The 23,140-nt window shown below is 44.4% G+C and overlaps 1 protein-coding gene across 3 annotated transcripts in view; it reads left to right on the top strand.

Moving 5' to 3' along the window:
- Positions 1-23,140, top strand: part of LOC147882930 (FAD/NAD(P)-binding oxidoreductase family protein) — an 80,183-nt gene that overhangs the window by 5,095 nt on the left and 51,948 nt on the right. For all 3 annotated transcript variants that reach the window (XM_087400994.1, XM_087400992.1, XM_087400993.1), the window contains exons 3-8: positions 4,259-4,340; positions 4,742-4,876; positions 5,271-5,329; positions 16,378-16,445; positions 16,548-16,599; positions 16,988-17,224. In XM_087400994.1, the coding sequence (XP_087257120.1) occupies positions 4,259-4,340; positions 4,742-4,876; positions 5,271-5,329; positions 16,378-16,445; positions 16,548-16,599; positions 16,988-17,224 (633 nt within the window). The remainder of the gene's footprint in view (positions 1-4,258; positions 4,341-4,741; positions 4,877-5,270; positions 5,330-16,377; positions 16,446-16,547; positions 16,600-16,987; positions 17,225-23,140) is intronic.

Raw genomic sequence — 23,140 nt, 5'->3', positions numbered from 1 at the left:
ACCTGACTTTCAGAGGCAGCACCCTGCATGGAGTTGCGCCAGCAAACACGAGAGAGGCTGGAGCAGCATGCAGTACACGTGGGGGTCTGGCATCAGCAGACCAAAAGGTCCACAAAGGGGGCCTATTTATAGGCCAGACCAGCCAGGTCTGGTCGGCCCAGATTCAGCCCCAAAAGCGTCCCTGACCTGGTCGGTACAGTTGGCTGAAACCGACTGGCCAGGTCGGCCAGTTTGAGGGCTCCAGGCTCTCCTATATAAAGCCCCCCATTCCTCCTTGATTCTTCATCACTTGCACTGACCAGCCTTGCACTGGCAAGCGCCTTTGTGCTCATCTTTGAGCTTGTGTCTGCCCAAATAATATATATCTGAGTTTTGTCTCAATCTCTCTCTATCTCTTTAAGTGTTGTTTGAGCTGCAATCGGGAGTGTGAGGAGTGAGTGATTCTATCCTCTATTTCCAAGAGTGTTGGTATGCCCTAACTTCTCACAACCATTTATTGTGGAGGCAGATGCTAGTGGCAAAGGCTGGGGGCTGTTCTACGACAAGAGCATGGTGTAATAGCTTTTGAAAACACAAAATTTGATGCCAAAGAGCACAACTACCATGTTTATGATCAGGAAATGTTGGTCATCCTACATGCCTTCAAAAAGTGGCATCACTACCTGTACGGGATGAAAATCAAGGTCCAAATTGATCATAGGACACTCTAAATTTTCCTCACGCAGCCCAACTTGTCTGGCAAGCAAAAAAGATGGATGGGTTTGTGACAGTGGTGTGCACAGCAGAAAGGCTGCCCTGCGGCACTGCAGACAGCTGACAGCCAGTGGAGGGGCCCACCATCGGACATTCTTAGCAGCAGTGAGGCCAGCAGCAGTGTGAAGTTGACTAGTCTGCCCAGATCAGCTAGCAGACTAGGACGGAGTTAAGGCTGCCTTAGGGCTTCGAACAAGGCAGCCTTTGAAGGCTGCCTTAGGACATGGAAAACTGCCTAGAGCTTCCAATAAGGCAGCCTTTAAGGGCTGCCACAGCAGGTACAGAAAGCACGATACTTTGGAGCAGCCACTTGTACTGTGGCAGGCCCACCATTGGACATTCTCAACAGAAGCAGTGAGGACTGAGGTGACTCAAGTATGTCAGCAACATGACGTCGACCCCATCTGCCCAGATCAGCCAGCAGACTGGGAGAGAGTTAAGGCCTAAAAAGGACCCCCCTCTCAATTTTGGAGTCCGGCCAGCAAGCAGCAATATATGAAGGGCAGCCTGCCATCAACCATGCAGCAGGAGCAAGCCTATTGGCCTCACTACCCTAGATGCACTTGGTTCATGCCAAAGGCAAAAATGCTCTCTATGGAAGGGGGGGAGGAAAGGCGGCCAAGTCATTTCTTAAGCAAACACCTATGCAAGTATGTACAACACATGAGACTTGATCACCTAAGTAGTGTTCTAAACATCTTGAAATAATCAAGTTTAGCCTTTCAAAAGTAATTATCAACATAATGGAACAACTAGCCAAGTCGCTTTGGTCAGCCTAGGAATTCGATGCAGCAGAAGTTAGAAAGTATCGTATGGAAGGGGGGGAGGAAAGGAGAGCCCATCATTTCTTAAGCAAATGCCTATGCACGTATGTATGACACAGGGCATGAGTCAACCTTTGTAGGTGGACCTAATACATGTCACAGAGGAAGACACAGAAAATAGGGCTCTAAACATCTTGAAATGATAGAGTTGTAGCCTTTTAAAAGTGATGGTCAACATAATGAAAACAGGGAACAACTAGCCAAGTCGCTTTGGTCAGCCCAGGAGAATTATGCAGCAGAAGTCAGAAAGTATCATATGGAAGAAACCAAAACCGAAACATATTGCAAAGTAACAAGGGATAAATCAGAATGTGTCTCAAGAAACAATATCTCATACATTTAAGCTAGGAGAAAACTCTGCAGACAAGATTTTGAGCCTTGTCATCAAACACACACATACAAGGCGGTGTTTATACAAAAAATGTACAAACAAATGAAGTGTGGTGTTTAAAAGAAACAGTGATGCCTTGGCCTTCATAGCCATCGAGACATACTGTTTCTAACATGGTATCAGAGCCACCTTCCATAGCTACCACGCCACCCTTGCCCTAAATCGTCATTTTAGCTCAAGCTCTTGCAGCCGCCTCAGTTCCGCCTCCTTCTCTTGCAGCCGCTTCAGTTCCGCCTCCTTTGCACTCCTACCTGCCCACCTAGAACCTCCACACCCAGCCGTACAGTCCGTACTGGTTGTATGGATTGTTCCATACTGTTTCCCCTTGTAGCGTCGTACCAGTCTTGCTCCTGCAAGCTGCGCCATTATGAGCATGTACAGCAGCCGTATTGCATTAAATGTGACCTGACACGCCCGTACAGCTTCAAGACTGCCTCAAATGAATTGGAATTGTGCCGTACAGCATTAAATGTGAAGCTAGCAGTGTCCTTACAGTCTCTACGGACAGTACGGGCCACACGTGTGGAGCCGCCTGCAGTAAATTGTTCCGTACAGAGCTGCAACATAGATCTGGTGCACCAAAATCAGGGTACGTATGCAGCAGCAGCTTTTAGAAGTGGTTTCTGGAGACAGAAATGCTCGGTGAAGCCGTGAATCCTCACATGTGTGTTAGGGACCTGAGAAGATGAACCGACCAGCAGGATAGCAGGCTGCCAAACAGCTCCCAATGGCTCAAGGAGGACTCCGGGAAATGGCTAGAGGATGGATCCTTGACCTGCTCTGATACCATTGTTGGGAGTAGGAAGCAATGGAAGCTCAGAAATGAGTGCAAGAAGCCAAAAAACAAGTGAGGAGGCTCAAGGGAGAGCCAACATAACAAAACCCTGGACTAAGTGTTGTAACTGACCTAGATGGTACATGAACTAACTGTACCAATAGTCCTAACGGACTATAATAGGCCTACAAGGCACATACCAAGGAATAAGTGGCATCTATGGATAGCCCATAGGATGGCCTACAGTTGGAGGACTTTGGAAGTGGCTTTAGGGCTGTCAAAAAGGAAGATGAAGTACCCTCTTCCTAAGAAGCACACGTTAACAATACCAATCCCCTCCTTCACCCAGCTATTGCAGAACCATCCTTCTAATTCAGCTACTAGAGGGTGAGGGCCATGAAGGAACCCCACAAGTGCGCGATTAAAAAGAAAATCCTCGAGATCATCCTCATCAATGACTATGGCAACAATCTTACCTGCTTGATGAGTTTTCTCCGCTCGTGAAGCTGCATCGCTCTTTGCATGGGTCGCTTGTGGATTCTAAAGTGCATCCTCTCCTCCAATGGAGTCATGGGACCCTGTTGGTTGGTCGTCGGCCGCGCCGGTCGGTACGCCATTATTTTCTTCCAGCTTCTCAGTGCTGGCATGTGGATCTTTTCCCTTTTGCTCTGGTCTCTCTTCTGGTATCTTCTTCAATCCGACTGCTGCCAAAAAATTGCGCCTTCTGGGGATGCGGAAAAAACCTCCCTTTGTGCTGTTGTAGTGCCCGCGCCCACGCGTAAGAGGTGCGGGGTTGAGTGCCTTGGCTTGTCTTGCTTTCTGGAATTGCTCTGGTGGGTTCATTGCAACAACCGCCTCTCGTGGTACTTCTGACTGCAAAGCTTCCGCTACCAGTGACGAAGGGCCTACCAAGGCTTGCGCTGCCACGTCCACTGGTTCCTCTTTGACTTCTGTCTTGGGGACCAGCAGGGTATTGAGGGAAGGGGGCTCCATGGGTGTCGCTTTCTCTTGGGGAAGGAGTTAAAGCCTGCTGAAGATCAGAGCGTTGGTCGATAGGCGGGAACTTTGTGAAGTCAGAAAGTCGATATTAGATCCATCCGAACTGAAAGGGACGTAGGGGAGACGAAAGCCATCAGTCCGTGGAGTGGTAGTCACATCATAAGCACGATTTGCGAGCACAAGATCTGGGGGGGAGAGTTGGAGAGGACGGGCTGTCCCGCTAGAGTCGATCTCCATCCTCCTCACCTCCGAAAGCTGAGCTTCTCTTTTGTTTTATTTCCACTTTGATAATCAGGATGTGTTTTCAGTCCCCCTATAAAAATATATATAGTTTTGTGTAACATTGCAAGTGTATGCTGTCATCTTGTGAATGCAATTTTTTCATACAAGTAGGTAGTTACAAAGTTTCAAATGATTGTCCCTCATTGAAGACATTGTCTCTGAAATTCTAGACCAATTTTCAGATCTACACCAATTGCCTTTTAAATCTTTCTGACGCTTGTTTTCATCCTGCAGAAATTTCGGAACTTAGAAGAAGAGTATGATGTAGTCATTGTAGGTGGAGGGATGGTTGGTGCGGCAGTCAGCTGTGGCCTAGGTAATAATTATCTTATCTAATCTTGTTGGTAGCCTAGGCTGAAATACATACCTCTAAAGGCAGGAAAGGCACGATGGCTTGGGCACCATCGTGCTAGTTCGTGCATGCTTTCAATGAAGGTGGTAGATGACGTCGTTCAAAGAAATTGTTGCATGTATTAGTTGAGATAGATGTTCTGTAAAATTGAAAAGGCAACATGTTAAATCCTGCCTGAAAAGATTGTATTTCTTCCCTTTGCCATATTTTTGTTATGGATCTCAAGTGCTATGGCTGGAAGTTTTGTCTTTCAACCCTTGAGGCTGACAATTTATCTGCTTCCTGTTTTTGTTTTATTGGCATGGGTGACTAATAGGGACATAACCATTGTCATATTGGTGATCAGGCTTCCTTTTTTCTTGCAGCAAGAAATGCACTAACTAGCTCCTTGCGAGTTGCCATTGTTGATAATAACTCCATCACTGCAAGAATGCCTGAAAATACAATTCCTGATTCAAGAGTCAGTGCAATCACTCCGGGAACTGTTGCTTTTCTAAAAGGTAATGTCGAAAAGTGTATCCTCCCCATCAAGCAGGCAACCCCTCCTAGACAGCAATGAACTTAATTCCGGTGTTCTATATGGCAATGTAGAGTCACTCTATTGCAGGATGTTTCGGAAATGGCCAGTCATTGGCTCTGTGGAGATTAGAATGAAAAGAGTATTCAGAAATATCACTATCTTGGATTATTATTATATATTAGGGCTCTATGCTTTTGTACTTGTGGGTGCAAGCATCTTAATAAATGTCCTTTGAGGCTATCATGGGTTTTGTCCTGTTGCAGTTAATATTATGTATTAGCTAAATAGTGCTGGATGTTGTTTTTAGCTGCCTCCAACTTTTGTCCAGTATTATCGATTACATATGTTTATTTGGAGTGTTATGACATTGACAGGAGTTGGTGCATGGGAGGATATCCAAAGTTGTAGGCATGCACCCTTTGAGTCAATGCAGGTACTTTTCAGCTTCCAGAGAACTGAATTTGAAAACTTCAAACTAGGTTATGCTCAGAAAGTTGAATAGATTTCTCCTTACATGAATTTTGTAAGATAATATGAGATGAGAAATGCAAAATAGGTGACGCCTTGAATCTCCAGAGTTGCTAGAAGAAAAGGACAAACAAAATCTTGTAGTGATGTCCAAATAAAAAACTAAAAGATACATGGGACATTTTTGGAAAGATCAAGTGGGAGGAAGATGACTGCTCCAAGCAGACGATCTGCTGCTCAAACCCAGTGAGATGACCGTCTGAGAATAATATTTTAGCAAGAGGGCACCAGTTGTCCAACAGCAACATGGTATGCAATTTTAGCATGTATATTTGGGGGAATGAACTATCTTTGTGTGAAAGTTGTGGTCTGGCTTAGAGTTTGTAAGCCATGCTCAGCTATGAATGACATTCAACCCAGAGTACTAAGAGCAATGCCATAAATAGCCTGCTTTCTACAGAATAGCTGAAGTAGAGGCTTCTAGACCTACCTCCACTCTCAACCCTAGGTTGTTGCCAACCCTTTGTTGGACATAGCTTGAATCCATTAATCAGCCCTGATCTTGGATTCCTCTGGTATTGCATCTGGATTGGATGGCCTACTCCAGGCTTAGTCCTGTTTGGGACAATGCAGTTGGTGCGACCAAACATATCTATCCTTGGATGATCAAGGAGACATGATAAAGTATAGTAAGTAATGCCAAGATGTTAGTTTGCCAAATGGGTCCTCCTGGAAGATGAAATCATTTCTAATGATCTAATGTCACGCATGCTCAGCCTCTCTAAATTGTTCTTTAGGAAATCAATTCTCTTCAGCTACAACGGCACATATAGTCAAAATCCCTACTGCAATGCCTTGAATATGATTTGGATCCATTGTGCCTTGATAGACACAATGCCTCCCTGATCTTTAAAGGAGGGGAACCATTGTGGACCAATTGAAATAGATACACCTCGTGAGGTACAAATAGCTGGTGTCCAAAAACATGGCTGTATTTTGGGGGGACTTGCTATGCTTTTGACACGTCACCTATGCATTGAGGGAAGTAAACATATCCACCACTATTTGAAGCTGGGCTCGATATAATTGCTAGTGCATGAAGAGCTTCCTATGGTTTTGGTCAATTCTCAGAAGACATGGTGCAAACATTCCAAGGCTGGATGTAAGGCTCACTAAGATGGGGTGGGAGATGGTACTATTCTGCGCTTCATGGTAATAGGGCCTCACAAACCTAGTTGGGAGTTTTGTGGAAGTGCGATGCAAACGCCTGCTCTGATTGAGTTGTGCAATTAAATTAGCAACAATAATATTGTTGAAGGTAATTTCCAGCAATGCTGATCCTCAATGTCACGTGGGCGTGAGTTTGTACTTGCATGGGGTAGGACCTTGGAAAACTGAGTGGGCAGGGATGGGTGTGCAAAGTTTTCCCTAGGGAATTGTGTCTTGGGGTGGTGAATTTTGGGGTTTGGTCCCAAAGAGGGGGCAAATAACCTTAGTGGTTTAGGTTGGTAATTGGTTGGCCTCTAAAATTGCCCCACTAGAGGGGGCAATGGGGGCAAATGACAAGGGGGGATGCCACGTGGAATTTCCCCATGCTTTGATGCTTTTGGTAAGGTTCCCTACGGAAGGTCCTAGGAGAAAGCTATGTAAGGTGGCTGGTTGATGGGAGAAGAGAGGAATCTGCCGAAGCACGTAGTGGCATACGAAAGGGCGGCATGAGGATTACGGAGATGTACGGCTGAGCAAGGGGTTGGCTGTACGTTGAACTGAAATGGATGCTCTTTTGCTATGCTTGATGGAGGACAATTTCAATAGTGGTTATGCTATGGCTTCCCCAAGAGATGGATATATATAGGAAGTGGTTCATAGGCAGAGGGCACATGATTGGTACAACCTCGTGGGCTGAATAGACAGGGGTTGGGTATCCATGCTTGAGATTGGAAAGTATCTTTGGACCCGAGAGAGAGAGACGGTACAAGTGTGACTACCATAGTGTTTGTTGTGTGGAGATACAAGTTCTCTTATGGGAAACACATTGATGGTTCATGATGTATGCTGCCAATATTGTGAGAGACTATAGGTTGTGGCAGTCCTGGACAGTGGATAAAGCTCTTGTATGCTTTCGTTTTCTGTTTTGAGCAGATAGGTGGTTAATTGGGCAATAGTGACGACTATGGAGAACTGTGTGGCCAAGCGTGGTCATTGGTGACAGTTTGAGGCTGTGTGCAAGCTTCTTGGATTAGGGATGGAGACCTACTACCAGGATTGGTGAGAGGAGTGAACAACAGAGGCTATGCAGGTATGTGGATGTCTAATGGGATGTGGAATGCCCTAGATGCAAGAAAGAATCTATCCTTTATTGCCTTAATTAAAGAAATACTGGAAGGGGTGCAAGGTTTGGGGCCAATCTGTGTCTTTATCTTGGTGTGGAGGTACTCTGGCTCCCGATCTGCTAGTTGTATATTTGCTGAATTGTTGTTGTAACAGTGTTGGCTGGTTATTTGATAGTTCTACTGCCCTTTAATTTATTGAAGGCCGGTTTCACTCAAGCTGATCGATAATCTCTCCAATATTCTCTCGTGTGGATGAGCAATATCACTTAGAGGATGACGAAATGTGCGTATGTTTGGAGTCATGTTGAGACAAAGTGAACCAAGTCCACGCTGATTTCCATTGTGCTTGCAGGAAACTGCAAAGTGGGATCTACGAGGATGGGTGCAATTGCAACTGTTTGGTTGTACATGTGAAGAAACATGCTTCTTGAGAATGCAAACGTGTGCAATGCATGCATAATTTGAATGCTGATTGGCCCTCCAATGCGGAAAGAACGCCCTTGAGTATTTGTTTCTCTTTTCGACCTACATGCAAGGTGGGAGAGAGATAAAACATGAATGCAAGGTGAATGGAGAGAATGCTACGTAATGAAAGGGTATCACCCTTTCATTAATTTGCTTGAGATCACTGAAGTTCCATCTTCCCATTTACACCTACCCTTAGCCTATGACCCATGCTGTAATGAAGGGGGGAAATGGGCTAATTTGGAGGCCCTTTAGAGGGATTTTAGGTGGGACTATATAAGTCTCCATCCACCACTCATTGTAGCACCTTTGGATGTGACATCTAATCCTATTTACTCCCTCCTCTTTCCTCCTACGTGCTGACTCTCTCTCCCAATCTCTCTCTCTCTCTCTCTTCCCCTCACTCTTCCTCTCTCTCTTCCTCTCTCTTACTCTCCCTGTACCCCTTCCTCTCCTTCTTCCCCTTCATTTCTCTCCCTCCTACCAATTCTACTCCTTTCTCTAATCTGCCCTTCCCCCTTTCATTGCATTGGTATCAAAGCACCTTCCTTGGGCCTTGAACTCCTTGGCTCTTCCTTCACAACATCAACTCCGTTGCTGTGGATTGAAGAATTGTGCGAAGACCTTTCTGCAATCAAGGAGTACAACTATCCATTGTATCTTGCAAATTTCTGCTCGTCACACTTAGTTGTAGGGGTGTGTTTGTGAACAAGCTAATGCTCGTGAAGCTCTGCTTGACGGTGGAATACATGACCTGATGAAGTGCCTCCCCACATAACTGCCTTCCCTCATGAATTAGAGAAAGCTTCTTTGCTTAATAAGCCCGTGTAGTTCACAGGCCTCGTTGACGCCAATGCCAACGGACGATAGAGCGAACAAATCGTTTGCACATGTAGCTTGCTCAACCTGCCAGTCGCCGTTCGAATGCCTTGAACGAGGGCAATCCGCTATTAGAAGCTAATGCGGTAGAAGGACATCGTAAACTAGACACAAACAAATCCGTTCGTGGCCAGTCCTGTCGTAGCTCCAACCGTGAGCAGCTAGTCCCATCGGTAGCCGCACGAGCCCTTTTGACGAGTAGTCAGTCCCGTCGTTTGGTGACAAACGGTTCGTTCTGTTAGCCCGATGCTTGCCCACGCTGTTCGGTTATTGCATGGCTCAGCCCATACCCACGCCGCCTCTTGCTCCACCCACGCCGCCTCCTGCTCCACCCACGCCGCCTCTTGCTCCACCCATGCCGCCTCCGGATCCCTTCTTCATTCCGCTGCCTTTTGCTCCGCCAACCGCGCGCCGCCTCTGCCTCGCTTGTCGCCCAATTTCTCCCTTGCAAACCTTAGACTAAAAAGTTTAATTCCTAGGTTAGATTTTTAACCAGGGGTTAGTTTGGTTAGTGGGTTAGGTTTAGGTTTAGTTAGTTGGGCTAGGCTAGGTTAGTGCTAACTAGGGTTAAACAGTCAAGTTAGGTTACCTTAGGTCAATGTCCTAACTGTCTTATCAATCTTTAGGTTAGGAGTCCTAAGTGTCCTAGGTTATATAGGGGACTCCCCTCCCCCCCCTCCAAAAAAAAAAAAAAAAAACAGAGTCAGAATTTTTCAGCCTCTTTTAGGGGCTTTCCAGAGCCCTATTTTGGCTCATTTGGGCTCCGTTTTGAAGCTTCTTTGACGACTTCTCTCCCAAGCTGTCCATTTCTCTTTGCCTGCATTCGAGCTCCTCTCCCAGGGCCAGTCACCATGCCACCAAAGTGTGCCCCTCGTGATATATTGCATGACAGTGATGAGGCTACTCAATATGAGCAAGTGGCTGCCACAGTGGTTGCATCCACTGGTGGTACACCACTTAGCCTCTCTCTCTTGCATCTCGGGAAGCGCAGGCAGCGTAGACACAGGTTTTGGATGCCTTTCCTCTATGATCCAGGGTGCTTTCCGCTAGATAGGCGAGGAGTTCAGCCAGTAGCTTACCACAACCATGGCTATGTAGGAGACCACTCTTGCCCAGGTGGGACAGCAGATTGGTCAACAGATCACATTTGCCATTGCTATGCAGGATAAGTGTAAGCAGCTTGCATCCTAGCAAGGGGACCACTCAGACAGTCAGGATGTTTCGTCTACTCCACGCAGGGGTTTTATGGCAAATGCCTGGCGTGCCTATGAGCATCAATCTTCTGGACTGTTGCATGTACCCCAGCATGGAAATATCTGGACTTAGATGATGCATTTTCTGTGCCACAGAGCACCTTCTTGTAGAATGTCAAGCCATCTTTTGGCTCACATCTTTCTGCATCTATGCACACTTAGCTGTCTCTTTTGGGCCGACCCGTTGGTGTGCATCCGGTTTGTGCTTCTTTCACTGCTCCAGCCTCAACAACGTAAAGGGTGGTAGGATCCACTTAATTATAGCATACACAGTAAACAGACAAGTAAATATGCACCACAGAACAAATCACAGAGGAGCTAAAGCGCTCCTACTCAGAAACAAGACATCAATTGGCCCCAAACGTTGGCGCCCCTTGCGGTATTTATTTAACATTCATTTGAAGCCAAGCGGCTGATTACAAAGGTCTTTGGGAAGCTGCAACATAGGCAAACTAACGCCCACAGACTCCCCGTCCAGCCCACCCTGTAATTCCCTGCTCAACTTCAAATGGTGAATGGCATCCAATCACTAGACAATCCTGTAATCTCAGCCAACCAAAGCATGCAACAGAGACCTCAATAGCATCCATTGTCTGAACCACTCCTGCAATCGCACATCCAAGTGCCCAACCAGCCAAACACGGCTGAACAGTTGCAAGACAAAGCCCTCAACAGCTGAACTTTGGTGCAATCAAACAACCAAACACTTCCCAGCGGGTTGCCTCAATCTATAGCCTCCCTGGCCACTGCCCAATAGCATAAATCAACCCTTATTCGCGAGGAAAGAAACCCAAACGCAATAACTAGCCAACAACCAATCACGGAATGGCAAAGGTAGGCAAAGACAAGCCTTCTTCTACTTGGAATCCACAGAAGAAAGGCCACCTTGGCTGGAAAACCCTAGATCCTGCGGAGATAAGCTGATTTTGCTCTGCCATAGCCCCAAACGCAGCTTAGAAGCGAACACCCACGCCTGGAAAGTTACTAAAATCAACTGGCACAGCCCGGAAGCCTCCAAAAATCAAATCGCAATCTTCCTGCACAGCATGGACAGCCTAGAAACAAATCACAATTTCCTTGGGACAGCTTGGACAGCTTGGAAACTTCTGAAAACAGATCGCAATTCCTGTAGCAGTCTGGAAACACCTAGAAATTGAACTAGAATAGGACGCAGTCACCTGGCACAGCCCGGAGGACCTGGAAACAGAATCGCAATTTGCACAAGGCACCCTAGTAGAAATTGCAATCTGCAACAGGCTTTGGATCTGGTGCGTTTTCCTCTGGCAAGCCTTGGCTGGTGATGATTTCCTCTGGCAGGCTCCAGAAGCTCCTGATAAAATGCGATTTTGCTCTAGCAACACCTGGCAGCTCACAACTCATGATCTGGCTCCTTCTGGAACTAATTTGGCCAATTGAACCCAAAATAAGAGCCCTGGGCCCTTTTTGTAGTCTTGTGCTAAAATTAGCAATTTTTAATTGCACCACTCTTTTGGTCCCCTGTTGCATACTTTGGCCCTAGGAATTAATTGCCTAGTAACTAGGCGCACATTCAGTATTTCCAAGGGTCCATTAGGAATTTTAATTCCCCAAGTCCCGTCCCTTGGCCGGACCCTCGCGCCCAAGAGGCTCAAGGCAGTCACGTGCAAATTACGGGAGTCGCAAATAAAAATTCTCATAATTTCACGTCCTCGTGACAATGCTTGGAGTTGGCTTGGGTTTATATGGCAGCCCACTGACCCCTGGGAGAGAGGTTTCTCAGCCCTTTGGTATGCCATCATTTCGGAGAGATGCATTTGGTAGAGAGACCCAGCCAGGGGTTCATGCACCTATCGCTCCGCCAGCGAGCACATATAGCCAGACGCGGTCAGTGCATCAGAGGGCAGTAGCTACTACGTAGCAGGTGGTTAGTGGTGGGTAGCAAGCCACTTTTGATGATATGCTGGCAGATTCTTTCATATAAGGCCCTGCCTGAGGCCATCAAACTTGAGTTGTCTTTTTCCGATTATGTGAACCTCAAGCATGATGATGGCCGTACTTCCGGAGGTTACACACACAAGAATTATGCAACCAAGGATATCAAGGACAAACTCACAGTGCATAAGTTCAAAGGGGACACTGGCACACCTAATGAGTTGGAGGAGTGGCTTATGAAGGTGGATGATTATTTCCGCTTCTACCCTAAGCATGATGAGGACCACATAATCTATGCGGGTATGCACATGCAGGACTATGCACATACTTGGTGGCGTTATATGAGGGACTCGCCTCAGAGGCTAGCCGGAGTTCAAGGAGTTGATGATCACCACATTTGTATCCCTGCTCGTACTAGAGCAATATTTGGCTGAATTCTATGCATTATCGGAGATTGTTACCATCCAAGAGTACTTGCATTAATTTTGGAGACTTTCTTTGTTTGTATAGGACGTATCTGAGAGAGGGAAGTTACTGAGTTTCATCCATGGATTGAGTCCTTCTCTCGTTGCGGATGTTAAGGCACATAACGCTCAAACAATTGAGCGTGCATCCCAATTGGCAGAGGTGTTTGAGCCCAAATATGCTAGCAAGTATAAGATGACAACGGGCAGCACATATGGGAATGCAAATGAGGTGTAGGAGTACCACTGCAGTGCCTCTTCAGTATCTCTTCATGCTCAGAAGCCTCTTCTGAATACCAAGCTACTGAAATCTCTTCATAATAACCTACTCGATAAGCTGAAACATATTGGTTAGAATAAAAAAGATTCTCTCACCCAAATGTTTTATGAAACTGGGTATAGATGATTTTGTGATGGAGGGCTTCTTAGTCTATCGAAACTATAGATTGTCACTCTCTTTTTCCAACTCTTCTATTTCAGCCCTATTCATCCTATAAGACGCTCTACATGGAGGAGAAAATTCTTTATTCTCTGTCCATTTTCTACAATGAATATGCCTACTCTCTATTCAGTTCACACATCCAAACACCAGTGTTGGTTGAATGGATAGCATTTACGCTTGGTGTTATGTTTACTACAGAGTCCTCGGATGAGGAGGTAGAAGCCTCGCCCTCCTACTTGGATTCTTTGCCTTTCCCTTTTACAGAATTGGTTTTGGCAATTTTGGCTAATAGAGTAGGACATTTATGCCATGGATGCCATGGCTTATATTTCTTACATCCGAAACATTTTACTGTCCTTAATAGGCTTTTTCTTCTCATCATCAGACATGGAAGGAAATGGTATCAATCCAGGACGTGATTGGCTATTAAAATTTTGTACAATAGCTTTCTCCTTTTCTTTGGTAAAGGGTTTATGAGGATTCAATTTCCTCTCAGCAATCTCAACCAATTTAGCAAGGTCTTTCAGGGTGACCTCATACCTCACTTTCGGGGTTAGGATTGCTAAATCCTTCTTCCTTCTATTATCCTCACTCTTCTCAGGTAACTCTAAAGAGAGTTTACAAAACCTAGCTGTAAATTCGGCGTTACTCTCATTATCGAATTGCCTGAATCTTTCCCAACAGAAGGTTAATTCTTCTTCATGCCTTGGAGGCATGAAAGTGGCCTTAAGCTGCTCTACAAACTTGGACCAATGAAGAATAGGCTATTTTCGCGTTTGTAATAGGACCACCACATCAAAGCATCGTTCTGTAGATGTAGTGTGGCAAGAGCAAGCTTCTCATGATTGGTCTTGTCTTGATGGGCAAAATATAGCTCAGAATGGCGAATCGAATTAAGGATTTTATCCGCCTCTCTTGCTCCATCATATTTTGGGAATTCTGTTTTCTCTCGAGGTTGAAATTTTGCTCTCTTCGAGGGGGTACTTAAATCATCATCCCCGAAATTCAGCACTCTCTTAGTCCCTAATTTTGTTATAATGGACTGTTCAATCATATGGTTAAGTTGAGAAACCAGCTTATCAATGGGAGACTCCTCTCTCCCTCTTGCACTTGGATTATAATCCATGTGTATGGGATTTTGAGTTAAAGGCATAAACCCAATGCCTTACTCTTGGATGGACTCGTTTCTCCTTTCATTTCTAAAGGGAAAACTCCCTATCAAGAGATTCTTGAAGGAGAGATGAAGGTAATTCTATGCGTGGGTTATCATACTCAATATGTCTGTAACTCTCATCTAAATTATCCTCTTCAAGAGGAGGTGATGGTGTGCTCTTCCTATCTCCTTTTGTACTGAAGGAAAAAGGACAAGTTCATTATTAAATATCCATTTCCCTTCCATTCTTTCCTTTTAGCAATACAAGAGAGAAAATGACTCGTTGCAATTTCAGAAAGGGGTTTATTTTACAACAAAAGTCAAGTGTTATAGAGTTGGTGGTACTTACCCGACTCCCGCTTTACTTGTGTCGGAAAACCACTTAAATTCTCTTTTGGGTTCTTCTTCTTGTATTTCTGCTGTAAACTAGTATACTCTGTTTGGGCTATATGTTTTGAATGGATTGGAGCTCTAGATACTATTATAGGGGGTACTTGGTGGGTGGATCACCCCCCTTAAATCTTGTTCTAATCTTACCTTCCGTTGGGGGGAATGGGTGGGATCTCTTTTTTTCACGGTTTAAGGGTTTTAAGGGTCTATTTGCACGGGGGGTTCACCCCCGTTCTCCGTCCAAAGACACAAAATTTTCAAAGAAAGCCCCTTACCTTACAGACTCCAAAATTCAGAGTTTGCAGGGTTCAGAAACCTCTTGCCTCCAAAACTCGGGGTTTGCAGATGGTCTTTTGTCGGGGCCTTCAGATCTCGGGATTCTCATCAAGGCCGGCCAAAGGTTGTCTCGCCGTGTGGTTTCGCAGAGCTTTGTGGTCTTGCCCATCTAGCAGTGTGCCGTGTGCGTGCCTCTTCTTCTGTGCGTGCCTTCCCGCACGTGGCTTGTTTTGTATGGCTCCCTTCCGCGCACTCTTGCTATGCTGCGTTGGCTGCTCAAGCCTTTGTCCTGCACACTTATGCCCTCTCTCCTGCTCACTTCTTCTCTTCCTCTTCCCGTCCCATTGTCGTTGCTCTGATGTGAAGAAACAGGGTTCTCGAGAATGCAAATGTGTCTAATGCATGTAGAATTGGAATGCCGTTTGGCCCTCGTGAGAGTACTTGTTTCTCTGTTCAACCTACATGCAAGGTGGGAGGAAGATGGCGGATGAATGCAAGGTGAATAGAGAGAATGCTATGTGATTTACAATGAAAGGGTGATACCCTTTCATTAATGTCTTGAGATCACTCAAGTTCCATCTTTCCATTTAGACCTACCCTTAGCCTATGACCCATGCCATGCGCCTTAATGCACCCTTCCCTTCCTATTGCCCCTAGGACCTAGACACATGTGTGCACATCTTTATTAATAAAATAAGTGTTACATGTCCAAAGTTGATGCCATCTGAAGCAGTGGCTCCAGCTTGACTAGTTCTATCAATTCAAAATCATCCACTGCCATAACAATTCAGTCGGTGTCCATCATAAATACAAATATATGTTACACATTGGCGTATGATCTATAATAGTGTTTTAATGTCTGCTAATCACGGTTTAGTGTTTTAATGTCTGCTAATCACGGTTTTAATAGTGTTTTAATGTCTGCTAATCACGGTTTAGTGATTTCTCTTGTCATGACAGTACCACAGGAAGAAACTCAGTGTGAAGTTGGAGTCTTGCTGCAGAACTTATAGTTGGTATGGTGAATAATATCTTTGGGGGCAGTAGAAGAGTATCATGGGGCCCGACTAGATTGAGCAGGCAGGGTTTGAGGGGAGTTTTGAGATACCAAGGAAGGCATCTCGGGAAAATAAAGAATATAAAAGTTATTCAATACCTAAAGGTGATCATCTAGTGTAGGTGCATGGGTGCTCTAGCCCTCAGCGAGCATAAGTGGGAGAGGCACAAAATTGGGCAACATGTTCAAAAAGTGGAAGCATCTATACACAGCCACATACTTGCACATGTAACAAGAAATCTGCTAGCACTTTAAGATCACAAGGCTCATGGAGCTGACTTATCACCAAGCTCAAGAAATCTGTCACCTCAGTCCTAGCAAGATAGTCTATCACTAGGTACGAGCTATGCTTGGAATGCAAGACTGATTTGCAATTGCTTTTTTGTTAAGGTATGGGACTACACAGGTCTTGGATACACTCGGTATAATGCTGCAGATGTGGGAAAACCAGTTCTTGGGTGAGCTGTTCAGTCGTGTTGTTTTGTTTGAATAAACTGCAAGCATTGCAAGGCCTTCTGCATGATAATTCTGACCTAATCCCTTATCCCCCTCTGTTGCAGCTACGTGGTGGAGAACAGGGTGCTTCTGTCAGCATTGCACTCAAACATGCAGGTAGCAGATCAATGTAATATTGCTTGCACATGAGCTCTTTAATCATTGCCAGGGTGTAAAATCCAATGAGATCACTGCATATGTTTATCAAAAAGTCTTCCACACAGTCCTTAATGCATGAGCACTTTCGAAAGTATTTAGAGTAAATCTATGTCATCAGGTCAGCACAAACTATGTGATTTATGGACAATTGTAGTAGGATTAATTAAGTTCGTCTTGCGATACTTAGTTTTGAACAGTTTCAATTTCGGTGATGCAAAGGTCATTTTTAAGTGGTTGAAATATGTAGTTCTGATGGGTAGGGGTTTAATCAAACAAGGGTCTTTTGTAGTAAATAAGGCAGAGATACCTGGTGACAGATCCCATGCCCTTGGATTTACCTTCGCAGGATTCAGGCTCTACTACAATAATCTGCCCGGCACGTGTGAAGGCTGTTCGAATGCCTAAGCACTTTCTAGCAGCTGTGGGTTCAGAGAACTTGCAAAGCAAATTACAGGGGACTGTTGGAACTGCATTCGCATCATCTCCAAGGGAAGGTGATACAGATAAGGATCATGCGACTGCTTTGAATGGCTTGGCAGAAGTCGAACTAGATGATGGCCGGTGTTTGTTTACACGTCTTGTGGTAGGTAAGGGGATGAGTGGGTGCATGTGGTAATTGCACTCACAATCATGATTAGCATAATCGAGATACATGGGACAAATTTTTTTTTTTTGGCGGGGGGTTGCAACAAGGTGACTTGTGTATTAATTCACAAGGCTTTTGCCAGGAGCCTGCTGGAATGCAAACCACAACCCCCCCTCAACCCAGCGCCCCCCCTCCCCCCGCGCCCACGCGGGCCAACATGCACACACACACATCCCTTCTCTGCCTCTTTCTGATCAATAAGCATTTTCACAGTATGTAAAATGAGTATTATATCATCAAGTGGGCATCTGAATTGGTTATTAATTCTTGTAATAGAAAATTTTTGTGTCAATTAACAAATGAGCAGTTTGGTTTTTGACTGTTTCAATCTTCAGTGATACAAGATTTTATATTGTAAGTGCTTCAAATATATAGTTTAGATGGAAGTAATGAGGGTGCATTTGCCCACAGTAAAACAAAGAATGGGGAACAAGGGACTACAGTAATTGTTCCACGAGGCATTCAAGCGGTCCTGCTGTCAAACTCCTATCCCCCCTCCTTTATAGATTCCATGCATGGTGATAAGGATGATCATTATTGCAAACATCAACTTCTTGAGTATGATTGAGTATGCTTGTGCTGTCTAAGCTAGGAATGTAATTTTTCCTCTTTGTAGGAAGCGATACTTAAGTGTAAAGGTTCTATTTAACTTTTTATGTTTTAAGAGAGAGAGAGAGAGAGAGAGAGAGAGAGAATGATAATTCCAGTTTTTTGGAAGATTTTGTTTCTTGACTTGCTTGTTTATTTTTGCTTAGTCACCTTCTTCCTTTCTTCTTTATTTCTTGTTTTCTTTCTCTTTTGTTTATTTGACGTAATCTAGGAAGCACTGGGTTTGCCCAAGAGACTCTGCAGATCTTTAGAAACCCAGTATAGCTGCTTATGCTTGGGCACTGATGACGACATAAGTGTTGCTTTGCTTGCTAAGTATGTCTTCCTTTTGTTTTTCATAAAAGTTTTTGTTTACCTTTTTGTTTTGTTTTTTTTTTAATTTTCTCTTTTATTTTCTGTGTAGAATTTTGGTCTTTAGAACAACAAAAACTCTAAATTTGTATGATTGGACTTATTCTAGTCTTACAAAGGCATATATAAAACTTCTTGCTGTACTTTTATACGTCTCGAGAAGTCTAATATCTGTTGTTTAAGCTCTGGATTTTTGCAAGTATAGTATTGGTATCTGGCTCTTGTGTGCTAGTCACAACAAAACTATTTAACGACTCTCATATTGACTACTTGTTTCTATCTCTGAACGATGGAGACACATTTATTTTGCGGTGTAAAAAACCTCCTTTTTCCTTCTCAGCCATGTGGCTATGCTAGTGACTATATCTTTGGAATTTCAGCTTTGGATATGTTCAAGATCAAGGATCCTTGAATGTAAATTAAATTCCAAAGTGAGGAGCTTCAAAGCCCATTTTCTTTTTAGTTTGTAGGTTTGAACTTTATATCTCTCCCATTATATTATGGAGAGAGGAGCGGGAGGGGCTTGCTTGGTCCATCCCAGAGCATGATCACAGAGTTCTTCTAGTTAGAGCAAACGCACAGATCACACTTGCTGACATTTCTTCTATTTTCAACCTGGGATACGGTTGACTGGGGTAACTGTGGCGCTCGTCAGGCGTAGAGTAGCCGCTAGGAGACAGATAGTAGACATCTATCTATAATGGGCTTCTTGCTTACATTGCCTAGTCCGTCATTAGATGTACCTTGACATTTTCATACCTTGTGTATGCTGCATTGTATTGTATTGTATTGGATAAGAATATATTTACTATAAGGATGATGATGCTAGGGATGTCTATGACTATGGTGACATGTTTGATGATAGCATTGACTATGTCTACACAGTTTTTTCTAGCAGGGGTTAGGATGCTCACTTAGTAGCTCCACCCTTTTGCTCATTGTATCAGGTTTCTATCAGCCTCATAGGTCTTTAATAGACTTTAATAAACTTTCTTGCTCTCTCTCTCTCTTTCTCCCCCCCCCCCCCCCTGGCTGCTCTTCTTCTCTCTTTCTCCCTAGCTCTTCTTTTTCCTCCTTGTGGTGTTGTAGTTTTTGTTGTTTGAGTTGGGATTCCTAGATTAGGAAGCGTGGGAATTTGTTGAAACCTGATGGCAGCTTATGCTTGGGTACTGATGAGAATATAAGCCTAGCTTTCCTTACTAATCTATTTTTACTTTTGATTTCTTGCTCTTTGCTTTGTTTCATGTTTCTTCGAAAACCCTTCTTCCCTTTGTCTTTGTTTATTTCTCCCCCCCCCACCACCACAAAAAAAAAAACCCCACCCTGCCCCACCCCTCTCTCCCTCTCTCTTTCTCTCTCTCATTGTTCTTTTGTTGTTGTCCGAAAAATCTTGTTTGTAAGATTGGATATAGTATCACAAAGGTACATAAGTGCGGTTTATGCATTATTGTACTCCATCGTTGTTGGGATAATGCCATCATTGGTTGTAATTATTTTCACGATATTTGCTTCAAACTCTAGGTTACTTTGATGGACTAGGACCAAGACTTGTGTAACAAGTGTTAGGGTCTTGTGGCTTTATGTCGAGTTGCCTGATTTAGAATCTTACGTCAACTAAGCTGAGGTGTCTAGGGTTCTCAAGCTTATGGGTCAGTACAAATTCTAGGAGTGTACATGTAGCATGCCACATGTCAGGCTAAGATTTAACTCAGTTAGGGTTTATGATTTCCTACAAACCCTTACTTTCTTTGTATTTTGAAGTGTGTGCACTTCATTTCAGCTTTGCTCTTAAATCATGTGCTCTCTCATCTCCACTTCTTTTCGAGTGAGACACCCTTTCAGAGCATTCCATGCGGAGCGTATGTGCTTGTGAACCTTCGGAGGCGTCTCTTGACAGAAAGCGTGCAAACATACACGAGAATATCACTAAGCAGGTATGCTGAAAATTGAGATGGCTACAAGCAACACATTTTCAATCTTTGGCATGCATTTCAAAGCACGGTCGCTTATAGCTACAACCTTATACAAGCTGTATGGACGTTTGCACAGCAGTTGCAGCAATCAAACGAGACTTTGCTAGTGGTATGCATCTTATGGAGATTTATGGGAATTTTTTTTGGGGGAATTTTTTCACACTTGTTTCCGGATAATCTTTGTAGGTGAAAATAAAGAATCTGCAATGCAGCTCCAAGTATAGGTCATTTTCACCATGGGTGGCCCTATTTCAGATTTATTTGTAGTTGCAGCCCTTAGACCAGGCTCATTTTGGTGTTTAGCCCACACACGCGAGGTAGTTGTAGAAAATGCAAGGAAGATGTAGGCCATTCTATGGGCTATCCATAGGTGCCACTTATTCCTTGGTATGTGCCTTGTAGGCCTAGTTATAGTCAGTTAGGACTATTGGTACAATTAGTACATGTACCACTGACACGTCCCAGCACTCCTGAAACCCCTGATCTGCAAAACAACCACACACAACATCAGAACTGAGCAGGCTGCTCACCACCCAACCGTGACATCTACGGGATATGATCCCGAATCAGAAGATGTCCCCTCCGAGCCACGAGTTGAGCTACTGGCACGAACTCCCAATCAGATCCAAACCAGCCTGGTGTCCCATACCACCAGGTGGCGGTGTGAAGCCCTGGATCTGTCACTGGGCCTTGGGCTACGCTAAGATGCAGGCGCGCGTCCGCGACACAATCCAGGATCAGACCTTGCACTTGGGAACGAGAGTTGCTCCCAACTGCACACTGAGAACTGAACCCCCTGGGCCTCTTTTATAGACTCGGGCCCCGGCGCCAAAAATAGCGAAGACCTATAAATAGTTCGTACCCTTGCCACTCAAGCCGAGAATCAAGCTTGCCTAGCTCTAAGCCTCCCCAGGCTAACCTGAGCTAGTTCTGTGTACCTAGTACACGTCAGATACTAATCCGTGCACATGACATACTCCCCCTCCTCTAAGAACTCACTCCTGAGTTCGCTAAGAAATCCGGAAATGTTCTTTGGAGGTTTTGTAATGTCTCCCATGTTGCATCCTCCTCAACACGATCCTTCCACTTAATCTTGTATTCCGTGATAGTACGATTTCGAATCTGTCTTTCACGAAATTCAAGAATAGATTCAGGTTCGTGAGGAATAAAAGTCAAATCTGTAACTTCTATAATCTCATGAGGAGAAACAAGTTGATCATCTGCACCCAATACTTCTTTCAGTCTACTGACATGAAAGACTGGATGTACTTTAACATCAGGAGGCAATTCTAGTCAATATGCAACTGGTCCAATTCTTTTAATGACCTTGAATGGGCCACAGTATCCGGGGGATAATTTCGGAACCAAACCAGTACTTAGGCTCTTGGATTCCTTAGGAATTCGCAAATATACCATCGTTCCTTCAGAGAACTCTCTGGGTGAACGATGTCTATTAGCATAAAATCTGTCCCGATCTTGGGCACTTCTAATAGACTCCTTGGCAAACTGCAACATTTCCTGCATATCTAGCAAGAAGTTCTTAGCAGCATCATTTTGAATCCCTTTTAATCCTACCATAACTGGTGACTTAGGTTGAAACCCGTACATAAGCATAAAAGGACTGTAACATGTACTAGAATGCTTTGCACTGTTGTAAGCAAATTCAATCATAGGTAGATAATCTTCCCATGAAGACTGTCTCTTAGATACATATGCCGGAAGCATGTCTTCAACCAACTGGTTGACCTTTTCTGTACTGCCATCAGATTGTGCATGATCCGAGGAACTCATACTTAGAGTAGTTTCCAACTTCTGAAATACAAGTGTCCAGAAGTTACTTGTAAACTTTGAGTCCCTGTCACTGACTATGTCAGATGGCAAACCATACAGCTTGAACAAGTGGTCCACAAACTCGTGAGCCAACTGAACAGCTGAAATAGTTGTTCTTGTAGGTAAGAATCTAGCCATTTTTGTCAAACGGTCGACTATGACCCAAATAGAGTCATGACCCTTGCGCGTTCGAGGCAAACCAGTAATAAAATCCATGGAAATACTTTTCCATTTATTACCTGGAATCTGTAAAGGCTGTAATAAGCCCGCGCTTCTAAGGCGTTCAGCCTTAGTAACCTGACAAACCCGGCAACCTACTACATAGTTCTCTATAAATGCGCGCATCTTAGGCCAATAAAAGGTATGCTTCACAAGAGACAGAGTCCTATGTATACCCGGATGTCCAGCACTAGGAGCATCATGACACTCCCAGAGAATCTTGGATTTAAGGTCCAGAACATCAGGCACACAAATCTTTTCATTCCGGAACAGCAAGCCGTTCCTAATCATCCACTGACCTCCTGCCGCTTGTATCCTAGGTGGCACAATCCCTGAGTCCTGGTCAACCATGGAGCTCCCATCCTGGGCTCTCTGCCAATAAGAACTGAAATGACTATCAGTTGCGTATAGCCCTCTCAAGGATTGAAATAGGTCTGAGGATATTTCCGTAAATGACAAAGCATTTACAAACTTAACTCGACTTAAGGCATCCGCCACACTATTCAACGAACCCTTACGATAATGTATTTCGAAATCAAAATCCTGCATTAATTCTGCCCATCTAGCCTTTCTTCCCCTCAATTCTGATCCATCACACACATACTTAATTGACTGGTGATCAGTCAATACAAGGAACTTTGAACCATACAAGTAGTGTCTCCAAACCTTGAGAGCATACACTACAGCATAAAGTTCCTTCTCGAGTGTGGGCCAACGATATTGAGTGTCGTCTAGCTTCTTACTCTCGAAAGCTACAGGTCTGCCCTCTTGGAATAGAGCTGCCCCAATCGCATAATCACTCGCATCGGCCTCTAAAACATAAGGCTGGGTAGGATCGGGTAATGCAAGAACGGGTGCTTCCTTGATAGAA

This window comes from Dipteris shenzhenensis, chromosome 29, assembly GCF_047967505.1.
Source record: "Dipteris shenzhenensis isolate YYH24624 ecotype China chromosome 29, Dip_SZ_1.0, whole genome shotgun sequence".
NCBI classification, from domain to species: Eukaryota; Viridiplantae; Streptophyta; class Polypodiopsida; order Gleicheniales; family Dipteridaceae; genus Dipteris; species Dipteris shenzhenensis.
The sequence above is the reverse complement of the archived record's forward strand: the minus strand, read 5'-3'. Positions and strand labels throughout refer to the sequence as shown.